The following is a 23,876-nucleotide window of genomic DNA, read 5'->3' as shown; positions in this document are numbered from 1 at the left end:
GCTTTGTAAAGCTGCCTCCTGAAAGGAAACACTTCCCTGAAAAGAAAAAGTGACATCATGTAATATATTTGAGAGAGCTTTCTCTTTGTCCCAAGCTCTTCCAGGTAAGAAAGTTTAACAGTTGTTAATGAGCATTATTTTTCAAATAATTAGAAAATTGAGAAAAAAAGAGTCATACAAACTTGTAGTTTCAATAAACAGCAGCAACTAGTATAGCAAGGAAAAATTTTTTTTTTAATTTTAATATTTTTCTACCTGTAAAACATGGCGGTGTATATATTCAGTGACAAGGAATGCACTTTTGTTATTCAGAGGAACTGGGTCCCAAACTGAAGCTTTCTCTCCTCTTTCTCTTAGAGCACTCAGTTGGGAATTGTGGTGAGCTGTTCACTGGTATAATTAAAGTGCATACTTGATTTTGATTCTCACTGGAATGGCTGGAAGCAGATTGTGCTGCTTTCACAGTTCCGTGAAGCTGAGCGACCCTGATCAAATCTTAGATTTTCCTGTAGCTTTTCACCTGTTCATGAATGCTGCTGCCTCTCATTTGCAGGTTGAATGATGATTTCTAGTCTTTCCTTCTTGGAATCTTCAGGCTGGCTTTCCACAAATTAAAACAGAGACTTGAGACAATTTTTTTTTTCCTGAGTAATTCAGGAGAAAAACAATTCCTTTTATTCAGTAACACAGAACACGCCAGGCACACTGGCCTCAGGCCTTAGAACTTACTGTTCCTTTGGCCTGACATTTCTCTTCCTATAGCAATCTGCATGGCTCTCCCCATACTTCCTCCTAAGTCACCCTCTCATTAAGGCCTTCCCTGGGCACCCTTTCTAAATTTCATCCCTTGTTTCCAATTTATATTCCCTTTCCCCATTTTATTTTTCTTCCTGACCAGTTTTCAGTACCTAACATTATTGATTAGTTACTTGTCTTATTATGTTTCCCTAACCAGAGTGTAAACCCTATGAAGGCAGGAATTTTTTTGTCTATTTTCTTTACTGATGAATCCCCAGCACTGAGAACAGTGCCTGCATACATAAGTGCTCAGTAAATATATATTGACTGACTTACAGTGGGATAAAGCATGGCTTTGGAGTTACAAAGGCATGCGTTAGAATGCAGATTTTCTGTTTGGCCTAGGGTAATTCCCTCCACCCATTTGAACCTCAGTTTCTTCACCTAAAGCAGGAATAACTACCTAACAAGGCAGTTTTAAGGGTTTAATGAGATAATGTAGACCAAGTGTCTGATCCCATTGGGGTCATACAACAATTGTTAGCCCTCTTCCTTTCGAACTGAGGGGAGACCGCAGAGATTTATTTTCTGATATTATTCCTCCTCCTTCCACAAGCCTTCTTTATGGGTGTCTCAGTTAGGGTTCCAGTAGGAAACCCTTTTGAAGGTACACTCAAATTAGGGTCATATGAGGAGGGTTGAGGTCTAGGGGAATGTAGAGAATAGAGGAGGAATCTGGGAATTGCAGAGCTGTTACCACCCATAGGCCCAAAGAGACTAGCAGTGTTGGGGATGAAGACAGAGTGAGGGAATGAATGAAATAATTTCAAAGGTTCTTCCTAGCTTGGACATCTTAATGATTGTCTTGTTACTTCCAAACTGTTATTTTGTGGATCTTTAATAAATGCAAATAAGTATAAATTCTGTAATAATCTCTCTTGTTCACAGAATTTGACTTTAGGTTTCAACAATGAATGGTCTTAACAAATTTAAGATAACTAAATTTGGGGGAGAATATAATGGTTTGAAAATAAATCATGTAAGTTTATTACATAGCAAAACTTAAAATAATGCAAAAAGACTGTTAATAGACAAGTGTAATTTGGATTAATGTTTACAATATTCTCTTCATATTCTTTGCTCGAATCTTCAAAAAACTCTATGATACTACGTCTTGACCATTTCTGACAAAAACAAGCAAAGTCATTACATAGCAGCTCTGTATGGTCATAAGAAAGATATTTATAGATGAAATTTAAGGTTAACGGTACACACACAATATGGATGCAAAGAGGGGTCTAATTACCATGGGGTAAGGGCCTTGGGGACAGGTTGGGGGGAGGTGTGGCAAGAGGGAAGGAAACAAACCTTTCTTGAATACTTTTCCATGCACCATAGTTTGTGATAGTTTTGCCAGGTTACCCAGTTGAACAGCTGGTAAGGCCACAACACACTGAATCTAGTGCATGAGAGATCTCACTGCAGTAATTATTTTCTTTGTAATTAGACCTAATTATTGTGAGGAGTTTGTCCACAATCAAAATCAAACAAGAATTTCCAGAAGTATCCCTATTACTGGGGGATGGCTGGGGGAAAACATAACCAATAATTATAATGAGAACTAGAGAGGGGAGCGTGGGCAGTTAGCAGTACTTCAAACGGCTGCTCAAGATGTTTGGGAGGTATCCTTGGGAAATCCAGAGAAATGAGTCAAATCAGACTGGGGCAAAAGCAATGAAGGCAAGTGAGGAGCGGCAGCTTTGGGCCACTTCAAAGCAACGTGCCCCAGGCCAGCAGAGAGAGGCTCTGGGTCCTGACTAGGCCTCACCCTCTCGCCCTTCCAGTCCCAGCTCCTTTTTTCCCCTCCCTGCACTAGGGCCGGCCCCTCCCTCCGCCCTCGGCTCCGCCCACCACTCCCACTCTCCAGCGCATGGCTCCGCCCACCCTTCCCCGCCCGCAGCCGGCGGCCGGCGGCCGAGGGGCGGGGCGGGCCGGGAGGCGCCGCACTCGCCAGCGGGCGGGGGATCCGCTGCGGAGTTACGGGGAAGTTGGTCCGAGTTCCTGGAGTTTCCTTCTGTGGTTCCCCGGGCTCGGCCGGCCGGTGCCCCTGCTCTTTGCCCGCTCCGACCTTCGCCGCCCACCTGGTACCTCCTTCTGCCCCCGGCCGCCATGGAGCAGCCGCCGGCGCCCAAGAGGTAACGAATGCGGGGCGTGGGGAGAAGGAGAGGGGCGGGGGCGGCTAGGCCCGGGGGGGACCGAGACACCCCTCCCCGACTGCGGGGCCCTGAGCCGGGCGCGCCGGGGGTCGCGAGGCGGGTCCGAGTGCCGGGCCGCGTCTGTACGTGGGGCGAGGGGGCCCGAGGGGAGGCCGAGCCTCGCTTCCACCGCGGCCCGCCGGGCCTGGCGCGGGTGGAGAGTCGGTGGGCAGCGCTGGGCGCCCGGCGGCCGGACTCCTGGGGCGGGTGGAGTTTTCCCTCGTGGCAAGTTCACGAACTGGGAGACGTAAAACTAGGAAATTATTGGGCTGCTTACAACCATGTAGGCTTTCCTGTCAAATGTTTTCCATAATATTGCCTTTTTTTTTGAGAAAGCGGGTTGTTTATTTACAGTTCAAGGAATTAAATATTAATAGCTACACAGCCTGTAAAACTTAGAGTGGATATGCTGCACTGACAGGTGTTCCTCTCCCCTTCCTCCGCAAGTTCAAAAGTATTTATGGATGCAAGACAGTAGGAATCTTAAATTAGAGCCCCTCTGCCATGTAGTTTTTTTTGGGGGGGGGGTTGGTTTTCTTTTAGCATGTAAAAATAGTGATGCTTTGGTATTTACTGTTAGTTTATATTTATTCTTTGTTATATTGGAAGTGTACGAGTACACAGTAGATACTTTTGAACTGGTATTTGAAATGATCGTGTGAAGCTGAATCAAGGCTGTCCATTGATATAAATTCATAATGTGCATTTTCCCCTTAAGAATGAATCAATCAACTGGTGCTGGATAAAACATTTAACTTCAGTCTCTCATTTTTAATTTATAAAATAAGGGTACTAATCTCTCTCCCATAGTGCTGTTGTGAAGAGTAAAGAGTGTTTTGATACTTAGAGATCTTTAGATGAAAGGTGGTATATTCAAGAACATGTAATAATTAAAAAGGTAGGAACTTTGTGAGCTGTTGTGAATTGTGTGACTAGACATGTGAGCCTTGAGGTCTGGGAACCATCTGTTCAGGTGAAAAAGGGAGGCTGTGGAGGAGTTTCCAAAAGACACCTGCTGTCAGAGCCCTTGATAGATTCTTTTCTGGCATTTTAAAATATCCCAATTCTAATATTGATGTGGCACCCAGTTTTAATACTATAGAAGAAAACTGGAATCAGTGTTTCCCCCATCTTGTTTTGGAAGGACTGTAAGGGGCACCTCCAAGATAGTACCATAAGGCCAAGTTGAATAACTCTGAATTGAAGTACAAGTTCTCTGTATTGATTAGCTCTATTCTGAGTTATCAGAGTTTCACTATAGACGAAAGAGAACCCCTGCCTTGCAGGGACATTAGAGAACCTGGAGGGGTTGGGGGAGGGGTGGGTGGTATATATCACTGTTCCATGGTGACTTATACTTTCAAAGTGGTGGTTGCACATTTAAGAGAGTTATTTTTAGCTCTCTTCAGAGAGGCATGTTCATCCAGGAAGGCATTTCTGAAGAGCAAAAGATATGTGACAATCCCATATATTTGAGTATCTCTTAAAATTTTTTTCATAGCATTTTCTTTTTCATAATATCATTTAATCCTTATAGCAACCCTGCTGAGTAGGTTGGATTACAGACATTAATCCTGTTTTTATAGATGACGTCACTAGGGGGGTTTGCCACATGGAAGGCTACGACGGAGATAACTGACAGTGAATTTTTGTGTTGCCCCTCTTAATCATTACCCTCTAATAATGAAATATAGCTACCATTTTTTGAGGTCTTACTATTTGCCAGGAATTTTATATATACATTCTTTTACTTTATTGTCTCAAGAAATAGGAATCCTGGCTCTGCAATTTACTATGCTAGTTCTAAATTTAATTTCTTAATCTGTAAAATGTGTTTTGGAGTAAATGAGGTCAGATGTAAAGCACTTAGCACACTGCTTCATGATATGTTCAGTAATGTTAGTTGTTAGTTTATATTTTCCTCATTCACTGAAGCTTGGAGAGATTAAATACGTTGGTCAGGTGGAGGAGGTGCCAGAACCCTGGGTCTGATTGGCTGCAAGGGCTGTGCACCCGCTCATTGTGTACAGTGATGCCTCTTTTTGAAACTATGCTTGCTTTCTTAGCATTCCATGGTCACCTCTTTCTGTAATCTTCTGGTCCCCCTTTGTTCTGTTTTTAATCTGTGTAAGAGGGCCACTTGGCATTTCTGCTGTGAGTAGCTCTTCCTTAGGGCCCATACATTTTTACATGGTCACATATACGTTGCTGGTGCTCAAGTCTGTATGACCAATAGCTGCTTCTCAGTATTTTTTTTTTTTTTTTGTGGTACACGGGCCTCTCACTGTCGTGGCCTCTCCAGTTGTGGAGCACAGGCTCTGGACGCGCAGGCCCAGCAGCCATGGCTCACGGGCCCAGCCGCTCCGCGGCATGTGGGATCTTCCCGGACCAGGGCATGAACCCGTGTCCCCTGCATTGGCAGGCGGACTCTCAACCACTGCGCCACCAGGGAAGCCCCTGCTTCTCAGTATTTTTGTTTTTTCTTCGTGTAGAGCCATTCTTTCATTATCCTATTTAGTTTATCATTAGATCCTATGAAATTTTCCATCAAAAAGTCTGTGGATTCATTCCCCCCCCTTTCGTTCCCAATACTACTATCTCATTCCAGGGTTTTAAGACCCTCACAGTGGATTTATAGCAGTGCCTTCCAATTGGGCATTGTGGTCCAGTGATTATCAAAAAATTTTAACAGCAGAAACATTTTAACAGCAGAAGGGCTCTCTTTGGAGTAGGGGCAGGGCGCCAGAACCTGGTTTCCGGCGCCTTACCTCCTTCTGTTCCCCTTTTGGTGTCCTACAGAACCTCCTAATGATCCATAGAACACCGCTTTAGTTCATCCTGCACATGGCTTCTGATTTTTTTGCTAAAACATCACTTCAGTCATGCTACTCCGTTTTTTTTGGATTGATGTTTTTTTAGTTGACTTAGCACCCAAGGCCCCGATCACTTGATCTCAGCCTTAACCCCCAGCCTTTTGTTACTTATCCAAGCTGAATCTGTCCTTCCAGAGTTTCCCTATTGTTCTTTATTTAGGTTATAGGCTGTGGGTACTCTCAGCTTTGCCTTTGTTCATGCTTTTCCTTTAGAAAATTTGTGTTATTTTTTTGCTAGTAATCTGTGTTTTATTCAAGGCCTGTTTCATGCAGTATCTTATTTGAGTACTTCCTAGCCTAAGGTGTTTCTTTTTATTCCTAATATGATATCCATTTGAGTATCCATCTTCAAATTGTTCTTTTTTTAATTACAAAATTTTAGACACCCAAAAGATAATGGGGATAAATTTAGTAAATACTTACATATCACTACCCAGCTTAAAATATTCCCAATATAGTTGAAGCCCCCTAAGTATATCTCTTCTCATTTGCATTCCCTCCCCATCCCCCAAAGGGTTGTCACTGTTCTGAATTGGGTATGTGTCATTCCCATACATGGCTTTATATTTTTAGCCTGTTGTTCATATATATCTGACATAGCATTAGGCCTGGGTGTTAGGCCCAGCTTTGTCACTGACTTTGAAATGTGCGTCTTTGGGTATCACTCTTCTCCTCTGGGAGTTGGAGATTCCAGTGTGCAACCAGATCTGAGAATCTAGTGATTAGATGATCTGTAAGGTCCCTCTTATCCTCGCATTATTGATTTGGTGTCCTCAACAAGGCTCGTGTTAAACATAGGCAGTAGATGTGGTCAGCTGTGTCACTAACTTGAGGATCAGAATGGCTTTTAGATTCCCCAGATTTCCTTAATTGTTTGTCACAGAGGTCTTCAGAAATCCTTATTAAAGTGAAGTCCTTCTGGGAAGGGAAATCCATTAAATGAGTATTAATTATTAGCATTTTGGTACTTTGAGTTTATCAGATTTCTTTGTAGGGGAACTACTAGATGACAGCAAAATGACCACAGAATAGGTAAGTTTTGATAGGTAGAAAGGGAAGTGACCAAACATGGGGTCTTCTCCAAGTAGAACATTCATAGAAGGGGAGGTGGTTCTCTGTGATAGACAGGTGGGCAGCATGAGAGCTCTGGTTGCTGGAGGGAGGGTAGTTATATACAGTACTAGTCAAAGCGAGTAAAGAAAATCATTGTTCGAGAGATATATTTTAGCAGATAGGCTTTGTTTCTGTTAGGTTATAGGATTAATTGTTATTTAAAATTTATTAATAGAGGTTTACTTAGAGGACAAGTTGGTTTGGAACAGTGAAAACACTGGAAGGATAATAAGAGAGTAAGCTACTGAAGCATATTTACTCTCAAGATAAGGAGAGTTCTTTTTAAATTTTATTTATTTATTTTTAAACTTTTTACTTTATATTGGAGTATAGTCAATTAACAATGTTGTGATAGTTTCAGGTACACAGCAAAGCGACTCAGCCATACATATACATGTATCCATTCTTCCCCAAACTCCCCTCCCATCCAGGCGGCCACATAACATTGAGCAGAGTTCCCCGTGCTCTACAGTAGGTCCTTGTTGGTTATCCATTTTAAATACAGCAGTGTGTACATGTTGATCCCATACTCCCTGACTATCCCTTCTTCCCATCCTTCCCCCCTGGTAACCATAAGTTCGTTCTTTAAGTCTGTGAGTCTGTTTCTGTTTTGTAAATAAGTTCATTTGTATCATTTCTTTTTAGTTTCGGCATATAAGGGGTATCATATGATATTTCTCTTTCTGTCTGACTTACTTCACTCAGTATGACAATCTCTAGGTCCATCCATGTTGCTGCAAATGGCATTATTGCATTCTTTTTAATGGCCGAGTAATATTCCCTTGTATATACATACCACATCTTCTTTATCCATTCCTCTGTTGATGGACATTTAGGTTGCTTCTGTGTCTTGGCTATTGTAAACAGTACTGCAATGAACTTTGGGGTGCATGTATCCTTTTGGGCCATGTTTTTCTCCAGATATATGCCCAGGAGTGGGATTGCAGGGCCATGTGGTAGCTATGTTTTTAGCTTTTTGTTTTTTTTTTAAATTTTTTATTTAATTATTTATCTTTGGCTGCATTGGGTCTTCGTTGCTGCACGCAGGTTTTCTCTAGTTGCGGCTAGTGGGGGCTACTCTTTGTTGCAGTGCGTGTGCTTCTCATTGCAGTGGCTTCTCTTGTTGTGGAGCACGGGCCTTAGAGTGCGCGGGCTCAGTAGTTGTGGCTCGCAGGCTCTAGAGTGCAGGCTCAGTAGTTGTGACGCATGGGCTTAGTTGCTCCGTGGCATGTGGGATCTTCCCAGACCAGGGCTTGAACCCATGTCCCCTGCATTGGCAGGTAGATTCTTAACCACTGTGCCACTGCGGAAGCCCTGTTTTTAGTTTTTGAAGGAACTCCCATACTGTTCTCCATAGTGGCTGTACCAATTTACATTCCCACCAACAGTGTAGGAGGGTTCCTTTGAGAGTTCTATGATTTAAGCTATATTTGGATTCTGTGGCAGTTTTTTTTTTAATAGTGTAAGGAGGTGGTTAGTTTGGAGAAAGTGAAGTTAAGATTGAAGTCAACATGTTAGGATTACAAAGTGCCTTCACACAAATGAAGAGTGAAGGTAAGAAAGTAATCATTTTATAAGGGAAAGTGTTGCTATGAATGAATGGACTATCAGTCAAAAGATAGATTATGGAATGAAAAATGCAAGGTAAAGTGACACAGATATAGAAGGATAAAGTAGAAGGTATTCATACGTTCCTCAGCATGAAGAGCCCACATCAGTCTGTAGCATCAGTGGCTCTGACCTTAGGCTGGAAATTAGGAACAGAGGTGAAAAGACAACAGGGAACTCTCAGGAATTGAGTTGGGTGGGGTAAAGCAACAAACCAGATAAGTAGATAGTAGGGTGTCAGGAAAATCATGAAGATACTGCAGTGAGAAAATAATAGGCTTCATTTTATGTCTGTATACCTAATTCAGTGTCCTTGGAATGTTAGAAAGTAAAATTCTTGTGTGTTTATTATCAGAGAGATTCACTAAGTGGAGAACTCCAGTTGACTTTGAGAAGATGAATTCTTAGAACTCTTAAACAAAAGCAGTGGCCTCAGTGGGTTGGCCCTGGGGGAAGCTTCAGTGGCAGGCAAGTGGAGGAGGTGTTCTAAGTAATCAGTGAGAGAAGAATCCAGCAAACTGGAGCATCTCTTTGCATTAATGACTTGGTCCCTAAAGCATATCTGTCCTCCCTGTGGCTTTTCTTCGTTAATTTGGGGTGGCATCAACTCCATTAGAATTGATTTAGGCCCTGTAGATGGGAAAAATCAACTGACTCTTCCTTCTTAGAGAGAGGGAGTATGACAGCATCTGGAGCAGTTCCTGGTGAGCAGACTTCAGTTGTACATTAAGACAGGAGATAAACTCAGTCTTTAGTCAACTCTAGGCAATGATTAACTTATCCATTGTTCTTTAAGGGGCTGAGATATAGCATGTATTGGTACAGAAGAATTTGTTAGAAACATAAAGAAAAAGGTAAATGTGTGTTAAGCACAGGTAGGTTGAAGTTTGTTTTTCTGAAGTAATCCCAGAAAATTCCAGTGGTCATTCCAGAAATGTGTATTAGTAAAGCTTTAAAAATATTGGGTTTAAATTGAGCACTTCTTGTTTGGTTATAAGGGAGCAAAAGTGCTTAGAATTTAGTTTTTCTAGTTTCAAGGAAGTCTCTGTAGAACTAGGGGTACTGTCACTTCAGGCCATCATATATTATGGCTTTCACTGTCTCTCTCTTTTTTTTTAAATATTGAGACCCAAAAACAGAAGTTTCATGGAATGAACTACGTGTGATGTTCTCTGGTACTTTTCTATTTTCTGTTCTGTTCTAGTTCATTGAAAAATTGCTGGTCATGACCCACCAAGTTATTTTCATGACCTACTAATCAGCTGCGATCTGCAGTTTGAAAAACATTGTTGGTGTATGTAGTTGTGACAGTGAGGAAACAGATTTCATTTCCAGCACCATTCCTGATGATGGCATTGCCAAAGGAATCTGGAGTGGTATAATTGTAACGAGCTATACATACAATAGAGATATTCTTTTAAGATTCTAAAAAGGGAAGAGGGGAAGGGGAGAGAGGAAACCATTATTTAAAAACTACTGTATTTTGAACACTTTATATATGTCCCAGTTAAGGTATGGGAAAATGGAAAATGATTATCCATGGTGTCTGACAGAGTTTATAAAGGCAAATATAATACATGAAGGTTTCTTTGAGGCAAAGGCTCTTTTGCTTTCTGGTGTAGGATGACCCTGTGCACTGGAAATATCCCACTGTAATTACGATGACCTCAACTTCTGACTCCCTAACAGCTCCACCCTCTCTATCTACAAGAGGTCTTTAGATTTTTTCTTCTAAAGTGAAAATTGATACTACCTGATAAGAAATTTTCTTTTTTATTTGTCCCAAGCCGCTTTTTTGTTGTGATTTTATTTGAGTTGCCTCATATGTTAGGGTTACTCTAAGTTCAAGAAGTTTTTGAGTTCATATTGTAGAACAAAGATTCTATATTTGAAATGTCTTATTACAATTGTTTTTTCTACACAGAGTCTCACGTTAAATAAATGAAGTAACAAATATGTAAACAGACATGTATAAAAATTAAAAATAAGTCCATTGCTTGCATGCCATGAAATTAAGGTACAGATTATCTTGAACTTCTTAATAGTACATCAAAGGATATATCTTTAAAAATGACTTTGTAGCAAAATGAGAATTAACAGGAAGCTCTTAGCATTAATGATAATTAATATAGGTGTACATGTGGTAGTATATGTGGGTTCTGAATTAGTCTATAGATTTTATATAATACCAGACATCTTAGTAAAGAGGTAAAATAGAGTAAATTTTTCAGATATGTTGATATAAATATTAGTATCTTTATACACTTATAAAATTGGGGAAATCATTGAGCATATGTGATTCTAAGGATGAGTAGTTTCTGTCATGTATTCAAAATATAGAATGTTATTCTCTGTCTAGATCATCTTTTCTTTTGTTTTTTGCCTTAGCAATTGCTTTCTATATCCCTACTTTTAAAAAAAATTGAAGTATAGTTAATTTACAATATTATGTTAGTTTCAAGTGTACAGCAGTGATTCAGTTATACACACACACATATATATTCTTTTTCATATTCTTTTCCATTATAGGTTATTACAAGGTATTGAGTATAGTTCTCTGTGCTGTACAGTAGGTCCTTGTTGTTTACCTATTTTATATACAGTAGTGTGTATATATTAATCCCAAACTCCTAATTTATGCCCCCCCCACCCCGCTATCCCCTTTGGTAACCTTAAGTTTGTTTTCTATGTGTGAGTCCACTTCTGTTTTGTAAATAAGTTCATTTGTATCATTTCTTTAGATTCCACATATAAGTGATATCATATGATATTTGTCTCACCTGACTTACTTCACTTAATACGATAATTTCTAGATCCATCCATGTTGCTAAAAATGGCATTATTTCATTCTTTTTATGGCTGAGTAGTATTCCATTGTGTGTATATATACTACATCTTTATCCATTCATCTGTCGATGGACTTTTAGGTTGCAGATCAGTTTTTCATTTTTAGAATTTTTGGTTTTCTGAAATCATGGGACCTAGAGTTCTATAATTGGAAAGGAATGCAAATTAAAATTATTTTTGAAATTTAGGTGAACTTTTTACATATTTGAAGCAAGCATAAATTAAAGAGAATAGGCAGTTAATTTCCTTGACTCTTTCTCTCCGGAGCCACATTATTTTTCCCGTTTGCTGGGTTACCCCATTCTCCTGTTTCTTTCTAAAAACTGACATTTTTTACTCATTGATTATTGCTCATGGCAGCAATTGACTGTCATCCTTGAGTTCATTAATTTGCTCATTTATTCATATATTCAGTAATTGTTAACTACCTTTCAAATGTCAGATGCTGGGTACATTGTTGAATGAAACAGATGAAATCTTTGCCCTCATAGAACATACACTCTAGTTAGAGCTTGAGCTATGAAGGATAGAAGTAGTATGTACTGATAGAGAAAAATAGTGGAACCTGCTTCCTAAGAAGGTACTTAAGCTGTGAACATGAGGTTGAGAAGTATTCCGTGTGAGTAGCCGGAAAGAGTATTCCAGGCAGAGGGGAAAGCTGTGAGAAGGCCTGGAGGTGGGAGAGAGTTTAGTGTGTGGGAGGAGTTGAAATAAGGCCACCGTGGCTGGGTTGTAGAATGGGAGAAAGTGGTTGGAGATGAGGTCAGAGAGATGGGCAGGGATTCAATGATTCAGGCCATGGAAAGGAATTTGGATTTAAGTCAGTATAGTGGGCTGTCATTAAAGAGTTTTAAGTGGAATTTTACGCAGTTTATGTTTTCAGAAGATCATTCTTGTTGCTTTGGGTAGAATAAATTGTAGAGGGTTAGGAATAAAAGCAGGTAAACAAGTGAGGAGGCTGTTGCACTTGGTTAGAGATGGTGAAGTCAGTGGAGATGGAGAGAGGTGGACAGATTTCAGTTATGTTTTGGAGTTAGAAATGAAAGACTTACTGATAAATTAGGTATGGGGAATGAGGAAGAAGGAATCAATTCTGGCTCCTAGGTTTCGGGTTTGAGCAGCTTGGGGGATGGGGAAAGGCTGGGAGAGGAACAGGTTAGGTATGTATAATCTCTTTCTTAGAGTTGCAGATTCTCAGGAATGTGAATCTGTTCTGTCCGAAATGTGATATTAGGTGGTTCCCTTAGATGTGGAAGTGGGTAGGGAGGAAATGATGGGCACTGACTTCCTTTTTCAACCTCTTGTTTTCACCTCATTAGACTAGAGAATGGGAAACAGATTAAGCCTTTGTTAGGTGTTGAATTGTTTGGGTGACCTGTTATTTAAGAAAAATCTTTTTATTGCAAAATAAAGCATCAGTAAAAATCCAATGTGTGGTTTGATGACTTACTGTAAGTCAGACACGTTTATAATCACCAATCAGGTTAAGAAATAGAATCTTGCCACCCTCTCAGGAAGCCCCTTCTGAGTGCTCCATCCCAATCACAGCCACCTCTTTCCATATGTAACCATTACCCTGACTTCTACAGTAATAACTTAAATGTACATTGCTAGACACTGTAGGTTAGTCTTGCCGATTAAAAAGTAGTTTTTATATGAGTTGTCATTTTTAATCTTTAGGTTGGTCCTCCATCTTTCTTCTTTTCCTTTTCCTGTTGAAGACCCAGGCTGTTTGAATTGTAGTTTCCCACAGCCTGGATTTTGCTGATTGCTTGCTCAAAGCGCAGTTCAGTATGTTTCTTTGTCTTCCATATTTCCTGCAAATGGGCAGCTGGATCCAGAGACTGGATCAGGCTCAAGTCAGTCCCTTAGGCATTATTATAGGTGGTGTTTGGCAAGACTATGTGAGACAGTGTCTGGTTGCCTCTCTTTTTTGTGATGTTAGCAGCTGTTGATGGTTAATGCTTATTTCTGTTAATTTGTTGGGCGTTGCAAAATGGTGAAATTCTAAATACACCATTTTGTTTTCATTTATTAGTTGGCATGGTTTTATAAAGAGTCACTTTTCTCATCCTCTGTTTGGTTACCCAGTGGTATAGTTTGTAAAGGAAAGACGGGATAAATGCTTGATTCTTTCCCTTTATTTACCTGTTTTTAATATAATGAATCAGTTCCCTGTTTTCCTCCAAAGGGAACCAATTATTTTTTTTTCTCTTTTTTAAAATGCCATTATGAGCTGATGGAGGTAAACATATTTGATGGATTTAATCCATTGCAGTTCTTTGGCTGAAGCTCAAAGTGTCCCATCTTTGATCAGTGGGAATCCCTTCAGGAGACAACATGACCTGAGCGGTCTTTTGACAGCTTCTTTGCTCTGTGCTGTGATAAGAAATTCAGGGCTCATCTTGACCATCTTCTGTCCCAGATCTGGAATCAGCCTTTTCCAGTAAGCCCTACTTTTAGTGAGAGATGGTATTTCAAGACCTCAACCTGGGCACTAATATGATGTTATTTTAAAATAGCGTTTTATTTACAGATAGGAAAACTGACTCATTCTTTCAAACTATGGGCTAATCTATCAAAAAATGTGATAGCACTGGCAGTTTTGCACTTCTTTCCCTGTATCTCTACCATACATTTATGCTTCTAAGTTTGAGTCAGAAATTGGACATGTATAGACAAATTCTGTGGTGGGGACTATTTAGAGTGGACTTTCAGTTTTGTGTTCTCCCTGTCTTACACTGGTTACCATTTGACCCACTGTTATCCTAATAACCAGCCTCACTTCTTTCTCACCTCTAAATGTTTCAGGTGACCTAGTTTCTTCTTTTCTTAAATGAAAAAGAGAAAATAAAAGAATCCAAGACAGGTAACACTACTAGTGATCTGATCAGATTTCAGGCCTTACTTTTAAGGTAGACCTTTTAGCTTGCCTTGTCTTGCATACATAAAAGTATATCTGTACAAACAAACAAAATTCAAGGGCATCTTGAGGCTGCTTTATAAATCCAGCCCTGGCTGATGAATTGAAAATGAAGCACATCCAAGATATTAAATGCCATATGTTACTCCCTTTTAGTTCTGATATTAGCCCCTCTTGTTAAGTTTTACTGTGCTTTTGAATAAGTAAAAGGAGATATTTGTCTCAGTGACATAGTTGGTAAATTACACTTGCCTCTGTGTCGTATAACTTTAGAAAGAATTAGTTTTGGTATAATTATTGTATTAAAAGACATTAGGTTGCACTTATAAGTTATGTGAATTAGTCTGTCAGTGCAGTCAGATAGCAGCCAGCAAACATTTTCCAATGATAGTATCTAGTCAAACATTTTTAATAATTAGTGAAATCTGGATCATAGAGAGGGACTGGAGAGAAACGATTGCTCTGAATAAAATTGATAGTTTATTTAATTCCTAAGAATTATAAAAAACAAAGATGAAATTAAGCAATGGAATTTCATAAAAATTCCAGTGGAAATTAAAAATATATGTACTAGTTAACTCTTGAGAAGAAAGTATTTTGATAATTTTCTTTTCCTTGTAGATTGAGTTTTCCTTCAATGCACTTGAGTCTCATTGTATACTTCCCAGGTCTTTTTTTCATTTTTTTTTCTAATAGAAGAGAATTCAAGTACCAGGCCAAGATAAGAAAATGGCATCACCCCACTCCCTTATATACAGGCTTTCAGCCCCTGATTAGTCAGCTTTAATGAATATTCATAAAACAGTCATGTGATGTGAAACAGTCTCCCAAAATAGTGATATGGTGATAAATTTAAAGATATTCAGCGTCATTGGGAAGTGTGGTGTACCACATAATGGATTTTCCAAATAAATGAAGTCAACCACTTCAAGCATTATACTCTTAAAATATTTTAAAAACACTTTTAAAACAACCACCTTTGATGGAAGTTCATTTCAGAGGGAGGACACTTGACCCAGTCTTCTGAGACTGATCATTTGCTTTCTTGATTACTTAATATTAATTTAAAATGAATTTTAGTTTATAAAAACCCATTAAAAAGTTAATGGGGGCTTCCCTGGTGGCGCAGTGGTTGAGAGTCCGCCTGCCGATGCAGGGGACACGGGTTCGTGCCCCGGTCCGGGAAGATCGCACATGCCGCGGAGCGGCTGGGCCCGTGAGCCATGGCCGCTGAGCCTGCGCGTCCGGAGCCTGTGCTCCGCAACGGGAGAGGCCACAGCAGTGAGAGGCCCGCGTACCGAAAAAAAAAAAAAAAAAAAAAGTTAATGGAACTGTTCATAGTTTTAGTTTATAGAAATAGTCAAGTGTGCTATTTTGGTGTGTTAGAAGCTTTGTTGCTGCATATAGCTGGGTTTTTTTCCCCCTAAATCCAGTCTTGTGTTTTACTGTCGCCCGTCGTTTCTCATTGCTATGCTCCTCTCTAAACTGCTGCTTATCTTAGAAATAATGATCTGACCTAACAGTAGCTCCTCTCCCTTTCCCAAAGTAAAGTACATGCTCTTTGTATCAGTTTTTGCTTACCAAAGACCTTTTTATCTTCTGGGTTCATAGTACGTCTTGAAATCATCTTTTGACTAAAAACATTATTGTGCAGTGAAGGAGAGAAAAATTATTCAAACTTTGCTAAATTTCTAAAATTTAATATGAAAATAACCAATTTTTTGCACCAAAAAAGAACAGGATTTTACCCTAAAGATCCCACAAAATTCCCAAGTTAAAACAAATTTCTGTCATTTTGGAGCATTACTTAGATTTTGAGGACTCACGGTATTACCAAACTGAACTGGTGTTTCAGAGGTGTATTTGTCTTCCTGTACAAATACAATAACATTATATTTGTAGTAGTTTATTTTTAAGTTCTGTGGGTGAAGTATTTAAGCTATTTATCTTTCATATAATGATTGAATTTTTTTCTATTAGACACAGCTGGAATTTAAAAATTTTATTTTTATTTCTTAAAAAAACCCAAACAGGTGAAAATAATCCCAGTTTACAAGAAGCAAAAATTATTTTCACAAAGCACCAAAATCATGAACGATTTCACAGTCTTTTCCCCTTAACTTATTTACAAAGAACCTCAGAAAAGTACTGAGAAGTGGCTTCCTATGTGCTGTTGCTGGGTACGTAATCAAACTGCACTGAGAAATCAAGCAAAATAGTGTCCATCTCTGAAAACAGCTGAAAGCAGCCACTCTCTCCACAGGCTGCCCCGCACTTCTGTTCATGAAAGCCTGTAAAAATTATGCAGAAGTCAGAGTACAGAACTCATTGAATGATACAGATGTTAATACTGTTAGAGTTTAAACTTTCCTTGAAGTTACACTTTTATTAATGTGGTTATACCTTTACTTAATGTATTAATGTTTGGGGTTATTGCAATTAATTCTAGTATTGTTCTAGGGATGGAGTGAGGAGTTGAGAGTGTATAGAAACTAAATCCCCATATTTTATTTTCAAAATTTGAGATGTAGGGAAATAAATGAGGAAGAAGACATATGAGTAAATGCAGTTTTTAAGTGTAGGTAGTCTCTTTAGCACAAATCATAGTGGATTTTTTTATACAGTAGGTGCATGAGTAGACCTTGTAAGTTTCATGTAGACGTCTCCTCTTTTATTTTTAATCAGTTAAAGATTCTATTCCCTTTTTAAGTTCTCAAATCTAGGTATGGTTGTTGAGTATTTAAAAATCTTTATAATGAACTGGATTAAAAGTTATGAGACAGGTCTATTTCTTATACAATTATTTTTAACTTTTATTTTAGTAGGATGTGAATATGTTGGAGCTGTTTCAGATGTGCTGTTTTACACTGTCTATATTTTCGGGATTTGTGTTTTTTGAAAAATGAATTATTAAGAAAGTAAGTGCCTTAACATGTCTTTAGGGCTGGGGAGTACATCTCAGTGTTTGTTAACTTCATATCGGTTTGTTACAAGAAATTAAAAGGAATCATGTCACTTTCCAGTTGAGGCTAAGTGAAAAATTTCTTGAGAAAAAAGTATGAAAGACTCCAAGGGTGAAGGAAGGAGAAAAATCTCAACTTTTTCTTTAAAGCTCTTTGCCAGGAAATTATAATTTTAGAGTACTTTTGGGCAGAGAGCCAAACCTGAGAGGAAATGGTTTGATAGAGTTGAAAAACAAGACTTTCATTTAATTATAAAAAATCTTCTATCCATTGAAGAGTATCTGTTTTCTGAGTTGGATTTCAGCTCATTCTAGTGCCACTAATTAACTAAACCCTCATAAATTTTCATAGTTTTGTAAAGTAAATATACTATGAGATCATCAAATTATATCTATTATACTATTAAAAAAGTGATAATTACTAGGAAACAAGAGCTTTAGAGTCAGGTAGACCATGGTTCTAACCTTAGCTTTGCCATTTCCTGCAATGCAATGGTAGGTAAGTTACTTAACTTTTCTAAGTCTCGGTATACTCACTTATAAAATGGAGGTGATAATAGTACTCTCTCTTTGGGTTTTGTGAAGATTAAATGAAGTCTATAAAAATTAAGGAGAAGTCAGAGTATGGAACTCACTGAATGATACAAATGTTAATGTTGTCAAGAATTTGAACTTTCCTTAAGTTATACTTTTATTAATGTAGTTATACTTTTAATCAGTGTATTAATTGTTTGGGATTACTGCAAATTAAGTGTAGTATTTATCTTGGGGATGGGAGTGAGGAGTTATAAGTGTATAGAGACTAAATCCTCATATTTTATCTTCAAAATTTAAGGTGTAGGGAAACATGATTGTAAATAAGTGATTGGTAAAGCATTTATCTCTGAAGAGTCTCCAAAGTGTTTCAAAAATGTGCCTGGCATTGTTGACATCTTTTGAAGAAACACGCAACTTTCCAGGGGATAAAGGACAGTTTGCACTTGGATACATATATTCTAGTTGAGTTAAAAAAAATCAGTTTTATTACTTCAGAGCTAAACATCTACTAAATATTTACAAAATGTTTGGCCTTTAAAAAGCAAAAGGGAGCAGAAAAAAAATGACTCCTGAATTTCATTAGTTGGAGGTAACATATACTTTCTGTGGTTGAAGTAGAAAAGATACTTGATTTTGTGGATTTAGGATTGGATTCATCATTGTGTAATTTAGAAAATGTTCCATTATTTCAAACTAACTTTGAGACTTTTTAATTTTACATTTGGCTCTGCTGTGAGGCTTGCAGGATCTTAGTTGCCTGACCAGGGATTGAACCGGGGCAGTGAAAGCGCCAAGTCCTTACCACTGGACTGCCAGGGAATTCCCATCTTTGAGACTTGTTGACATTGTTTAATAATGGAATGTTGAAGGACTAAAGAATGAAAACCTTTCATGTATTTTAAAGATGTATGACTTTTCTAACAGTATTCAAGATGAAATTGCTAGGTTTGAAGACTAGAACTTAATTTTAAAGGAGATATTGTATGTAACATCAAGCATAGTGCTTAGCACATAGCACTGATTACAATATAACTGTTAATAACAGTTATGACATTAAATAGCTACTATTAGTAGTAATAAGGCTACCAATAATGTCATCACTAAAATATAGAGAAATTTGCCAGAAGAGAAAAAGGCATTGAAAATTACAGAGCTGAAATGAGGTAGAAGGTGCTCTACGAAGGTGGAATCTCTGTTCTCTCAGAGCTGGAAGTTTTTTCTCTTTTGCTGGATTTGCTCTCTGGCCAGGTCCTCTTCTTCATGATTAGTTTCCTAAGAGATCTAGAGAGCATTCTAATTACTCTTGACTAGGGAGCCAGATCTAGCAGTGTAGAAAGCCTTCCTTTGTGTTTCTATTTAAACGTCTTTGGCCAAAACAACCCAAATAAAAATGGGCAAATACTTGAATAGATATTTCTCCAAAGAAGATATAAAAATGGATAATAAGCACATGAGAAGATGCTGAACATCACTAATCATTAAGGAAATGCAAATCAGAACCACAATGAGATACCACTTCATACTCTTTAGGATGGCTATTATAGAAAAACAAACAAACCAGGAAATAATAGGATGTGTCTGGGATGTGTAGCAATTGGAACCCTTGTACATCGCTTGTGGGAACGTAAAATAGTTTAGTCACTGTGGAAAACAGTATGGCGGTTCCTCAAAAAAGTTAAACACAGTTACCATATGGTTCAGCAATTCCACTTCTAGGTAGATACCCGAAAGAATTGAAAGCAAGGACTCAGGGACTTCCCTAGTGGCGCAGTGGTTAAGGATCCACCTGCCAGTGCAGGGGACGTGGGTTCGAGCCCTGGTCCGGGAGGATCCCACATGCCGCTGAACAGCCGAGCCTGCACGCCACAACTACTGAGCCTGCGCTCTGGGGCCCGTGAGCCAAACTGCTGAGCCCACGTGCTACAACTGCTGAAGCCAGTGTGCCTAGAGCCCGTGCTCCGCAATGAGAGAAGCCACCACAGTGAGAGGCCCGGGCGCTGCAGCAAGGAGTGGCCCCCCGCTTGCTGCAACTGGAGGGAGCCTGTGCGCTGCAAGGAAGACCCAACGCAGCCCCCCCCCCAAAAAAAAGGAGTTAAAAAGAAAAAGAAAGGTAGAAGCAACCCAGATGTCCTCTAATGGATGAATGGATAAGCAAAATGTGGTATAAACATACTAGAATATTATTTAACCTTAAAAAGGAATGAAATTATGATACATGGTACAACATGGATGAATCTTGAAAACACTCTAGGTGAAAGAAGCCAGACATAAAGGGACACATACATATTCTATGATTCCACTTAAATGAAGTACTTAGAAGAGTCAAATTCGTGGAGACAGAAAGTAGAATGGTTGTTGCCAGGGACTGGGGGAAGGGGGAAATGGGAAGTGTAAAGAGTTTAGTTTGGGATGATGAAAAGTTCTGGAGATGGGTCGCCGTGATGGTACTTAATGACACTTAATTGTACACTTGATAGTTAAAATAGTAAATTTTATGTACATTTTTTAATAATTAAAAAAAACTTCAGCCAATCATAAGGAACTTTCTCCTGTTATTTAGGTCCTTTAAGACCACAAGGAAGAGAGGTATACAGATTGTCTTCAGTAATAGAATTTTATTATGAGGATACTCAGGAAATGTTCGTGGGGTAACATGGGAAGGTGCCTAGTCAGCTGCTCATTCCCTCTGAGCTTCAGCATCTCTAAATATGGGATGTGGAATAGGCTCCATTAATAAGGGGAATGGCAGCCTAAAGTCACTTGGAATAATGACTTGAGCTTCAGTGACCTTTGTCGTCTTTGTTCAGTTAGCATTTATACTTAATGAAATCTAAGGTTAACTGGGTCATTTCTTAACCATGAAATTTGGAACATCCCCATTGGCCATTTCAGCCCTTGTGTGGTTGCTTTTGGCCCCTGGATCAACGTCTAGCCCTGTGTAGTTTTTATTGCTGGGATGGTAAAGCTGATTTAATTTGAAGCAGCACCTGATGAGCCATAACAACTTATACAGGAATATAGGTTTTCCCCTTTAGCACTGTGTGACAGGTGTTTTGAAGTTCCATTAGCTCCAGTAGTCAGCAAAATTTTTTTGTTCATTTGTTTATTCATTTAGTTACTGAACAAAAGTTTATTAAACAGTAGTATATGAGGTTCTGTGTTAGGTACTTACTGGAATTACGAGGGTGAATAAGTGGGTGAATAACATGATCTCTAGTTTCATTTTCTTTTTTTTTTTTACATCTTTATTTATTTATTTATTTATTTATTTATTTATTTTTGGCTGTGTTGGGTCTTCGTTTCTGTGCGAGGGCTTTCTCTAGTTGCGGCAAGTGGGGGCCACTCTTCATCGCGGTTTGAATTGCTAGGTTTGAAGACTAGAACTTAATTTTAAAGGAGATATTGTATGTAACATCAAGCATAGTGCTTAGCACATAGCACTGATTACAATATAACTGTTAATAACAGTTATGACATTAAATAGCTACTATTAGTAGTAATAAGGCTACCAATAATGTCATCACTAAAATATAGAGAAATTTGCCAGAAGAGAAAAAGACATTGAAAATGGACCTCTCATTATCACGGCCTCTCTTGCTGCGGAGCACAGGCTCCAGACGCGCAGGCTCAGTCGTTGTGGCTCACGGTCCCAGTTGCTCTGAGGCATGTGGGATCCTCCCAGACCAGGGCTCGAACCCGTGTCCCCTGCATTAGCAGGCAGATTCTCAACCACTGTGCCACCAGGGAAGCCCCTCTAGTTTCATTTTTGATTGTATCTTTAAGGAAGTGGTTAACTGACAGGCAGAGAAAAGGAGAGAGATTATGTAAGAGAGGATGGACATATAGAAGTATGACCTGTACATCTTGCATCATGTATAAATCACTATACAACAGCTGCTTTTTATACTGCAGTGATTGTGTGATTACTTTTGTTATTTGAAAATTCAGAACCTTTAAAAAATAGTCCACTGTAGATAGAGTTAGGTAATGGAAATGAGGTGAGTGAGATGTTCTTAAGCTCACAGTTTAGTGGCTGTAATAGTACATTTCAGGGGATTTCCCTGGTGATCCAGTGGTTAGGATTTCACACTTTCATTGCTGAGGGCCCAGGTTCAGTACCTGGTTGGGGAACTAAGATCCTGCATGCCACGTGGCGCGGCCAAAAGAAAAAAAAGTACCTTTCAGAGTAGGGATAACTGATTTGAAGATGAGAAATTCCTGGGAACACTTACAAAAGAAATGTCCACCTTAAAAAGTATGACTGATGTATGATACTTGATGTAGTAATTATCCAGTATCCTTTGGTATTTGCTAGCTTTGAAAGAGTGAGAAGCTCCATGTGGTATATTGGACAGACATTGGTTTGATTCTGTTCTGTCATTCATTACCCAAGCGACTGGGGAAGTCACTTAAGCCTTAGTTTTCTTATCTAAAAACCGAGAGTGTTTTAGTAACTACCAAAAAGGTTGTTATAGAGATTAAATGAGAAAATGCTTGTTAAATGCTCTGCACAAGGCCATAAAAAGCCCTGATAAATGTTAACTACCTTTATTACTGTGTGTTATTTAGCCCTTATGTATCTGTCTTTCCTACTAGATTAGGAGCTCTTGGTTGTTAAGGGCTGTATCTTAATTTTCTTTGCATTACCCAAGCAGGAAGCTTGTCTACAAATTGTCAGTGCATAGTAGATGAATATAAATGGATGACTTTTAAATCTGGTTTTATCATTTTTTTTGTATCCATGTTGAAGATTTGTTTTAGAAACATTAGCTTTCTTAAAGATAGTATTTCTTACTGCTCATGCTGCTCAGTATCAAAAAAAACAAACAACCCAATCAAAGAATGGGCAGAAGATGTAAATAGACATTTCTCCAAAGAAGACGTACAGATGGCCAACAGGCACATGAAAAGATGCTCAACATCACTAACTATTAAGAGAAATGCAAGTCAAAACTACAGTAAGGTTATCACCTCACAGGTCAGAAAGGCCATCATCAAACAATCTACAAACAGTAAATGCTGGAGAGGGTCTGGAGAAAAGGGGACCTTCCTATACTGTTGGTGGGAATGTAAATTGATACGGCCACTATGGAGAACAGTACGGAGGTTTCTTAAAAAACTAAAAATAGGACTTCCTTGGTGGCACAGTGGTTAAGAATCTGCCTGCCAATGCAGGGGACATGGGTTTGAGCCCTGGTCTGGGAAGATCCCACATGCTGCCTAAGCAACTAAGACTGTGTGCCACAACTACTGAGCCTGAACCCTAGAGCCCGCATGCTGCAGCTACTGAAACCTGGGCACTCTAGGGTTCATGCTCCACAACAGGAGAAGCCACTGCAATGAGAAGCCCGTGCACTGCAACAAAGTGTAGCCCCCCCCACCCGCTGCAACTAGAGAAAGCCCGCACACGGCAACGAAGACCCAATGCAACCAAAAAAAAAAAAAAAAAAAAAGACACAAAGGAGATGTGACCATTAAAAAAAACCCCTAAAAATAGAACTACCATATGACCCGGCAATCCTACTCCTGGCCATATACCCATAGAAAACTATAATTCAAAAAGGTACATGTGGGGCTTCCCTGGTGGCGCAGTGGTTGAGAGTCCGCCTGCCTATGCAGGGGACATGGGTTCGTGCCCCGGTCCGGGAGGATCCCACATGCCGCGGAGCGACTGGGCCCGTGAGCCATGGCTGCTGAGCCTGTGCGTCCGGAGCCTGTGCCCCGCAATGGGAGAGGCCGCAGCAGTGAGAGGCCCACGTACCACAACAAACAAACAAACAAACAAACAAAAGGTACATGTGCCCCAGTGTTCACTGCAGCACTGTTTACAATAGCCAAGACATGGAAGCAACCTAAATGTCCATCGACAGAGGAGTGGATAAAGAAGATGTGGCACATACATACATTGGAATATTACTCAGGCATAAAAAGGGACGAAACTATGCCATTTGCAGCAACATGGATGGACCTAGAGATTTTCATACTAATTGAAGTAAGTCAGACAGAGAAAAACAAATATC

General features: G+C 39.3%; 1 protein-coding gene across 2 annotated transcripts in view; it reads left to right on the top strand.

The window, feature by feature from the left end:
• The first annotated feature begins 2,703 nt into the window (after positions 1 to 2,703).
• STK3 (serine/threonine kinase 3) overlaps positions 2,704 to 23,876 on the top strand; it is a 310,727-nt gene continuing 289,554 nt past the window's right edge. For both annotated transcript variants that reach the window (XM_060115637.1, XM_060115638.1), the window contains exon 1: positions 2,704 to 2,933. In XM_060115637.1, the coding sequence (XP_059971620.1) occupies positions 2,908 to 2,933 (26 nt within the window). In that variant the 5' untranslated portion in view covers positions 2,704 to 2,907. The remainder of the gene's footprint in view (positions 2,934 to 23,876) is intronic.

The sequence above is a fragment of the Mesoplodon densirostris genome, chromosome 13 (assembly GCF_025265405.1).
Source record: "Mesoplodon densirostris isolate mMesDen1 chromosome 13, mMesDen1 primary haplotype, whole genome shotgun sequence".
Taxonomy (NCBI): Eukaryota; Metazoa; Chordata; class Mammalia; order Artiodactyla; family Ziphiidae; genus Mesoplodon; species Mesoplodon densirostris.
The sequence above is the reverse complement of the archived record's forward strand: the minus strand, read 5'-3'. Positions and strand labels throughout refer to the sequence as shown.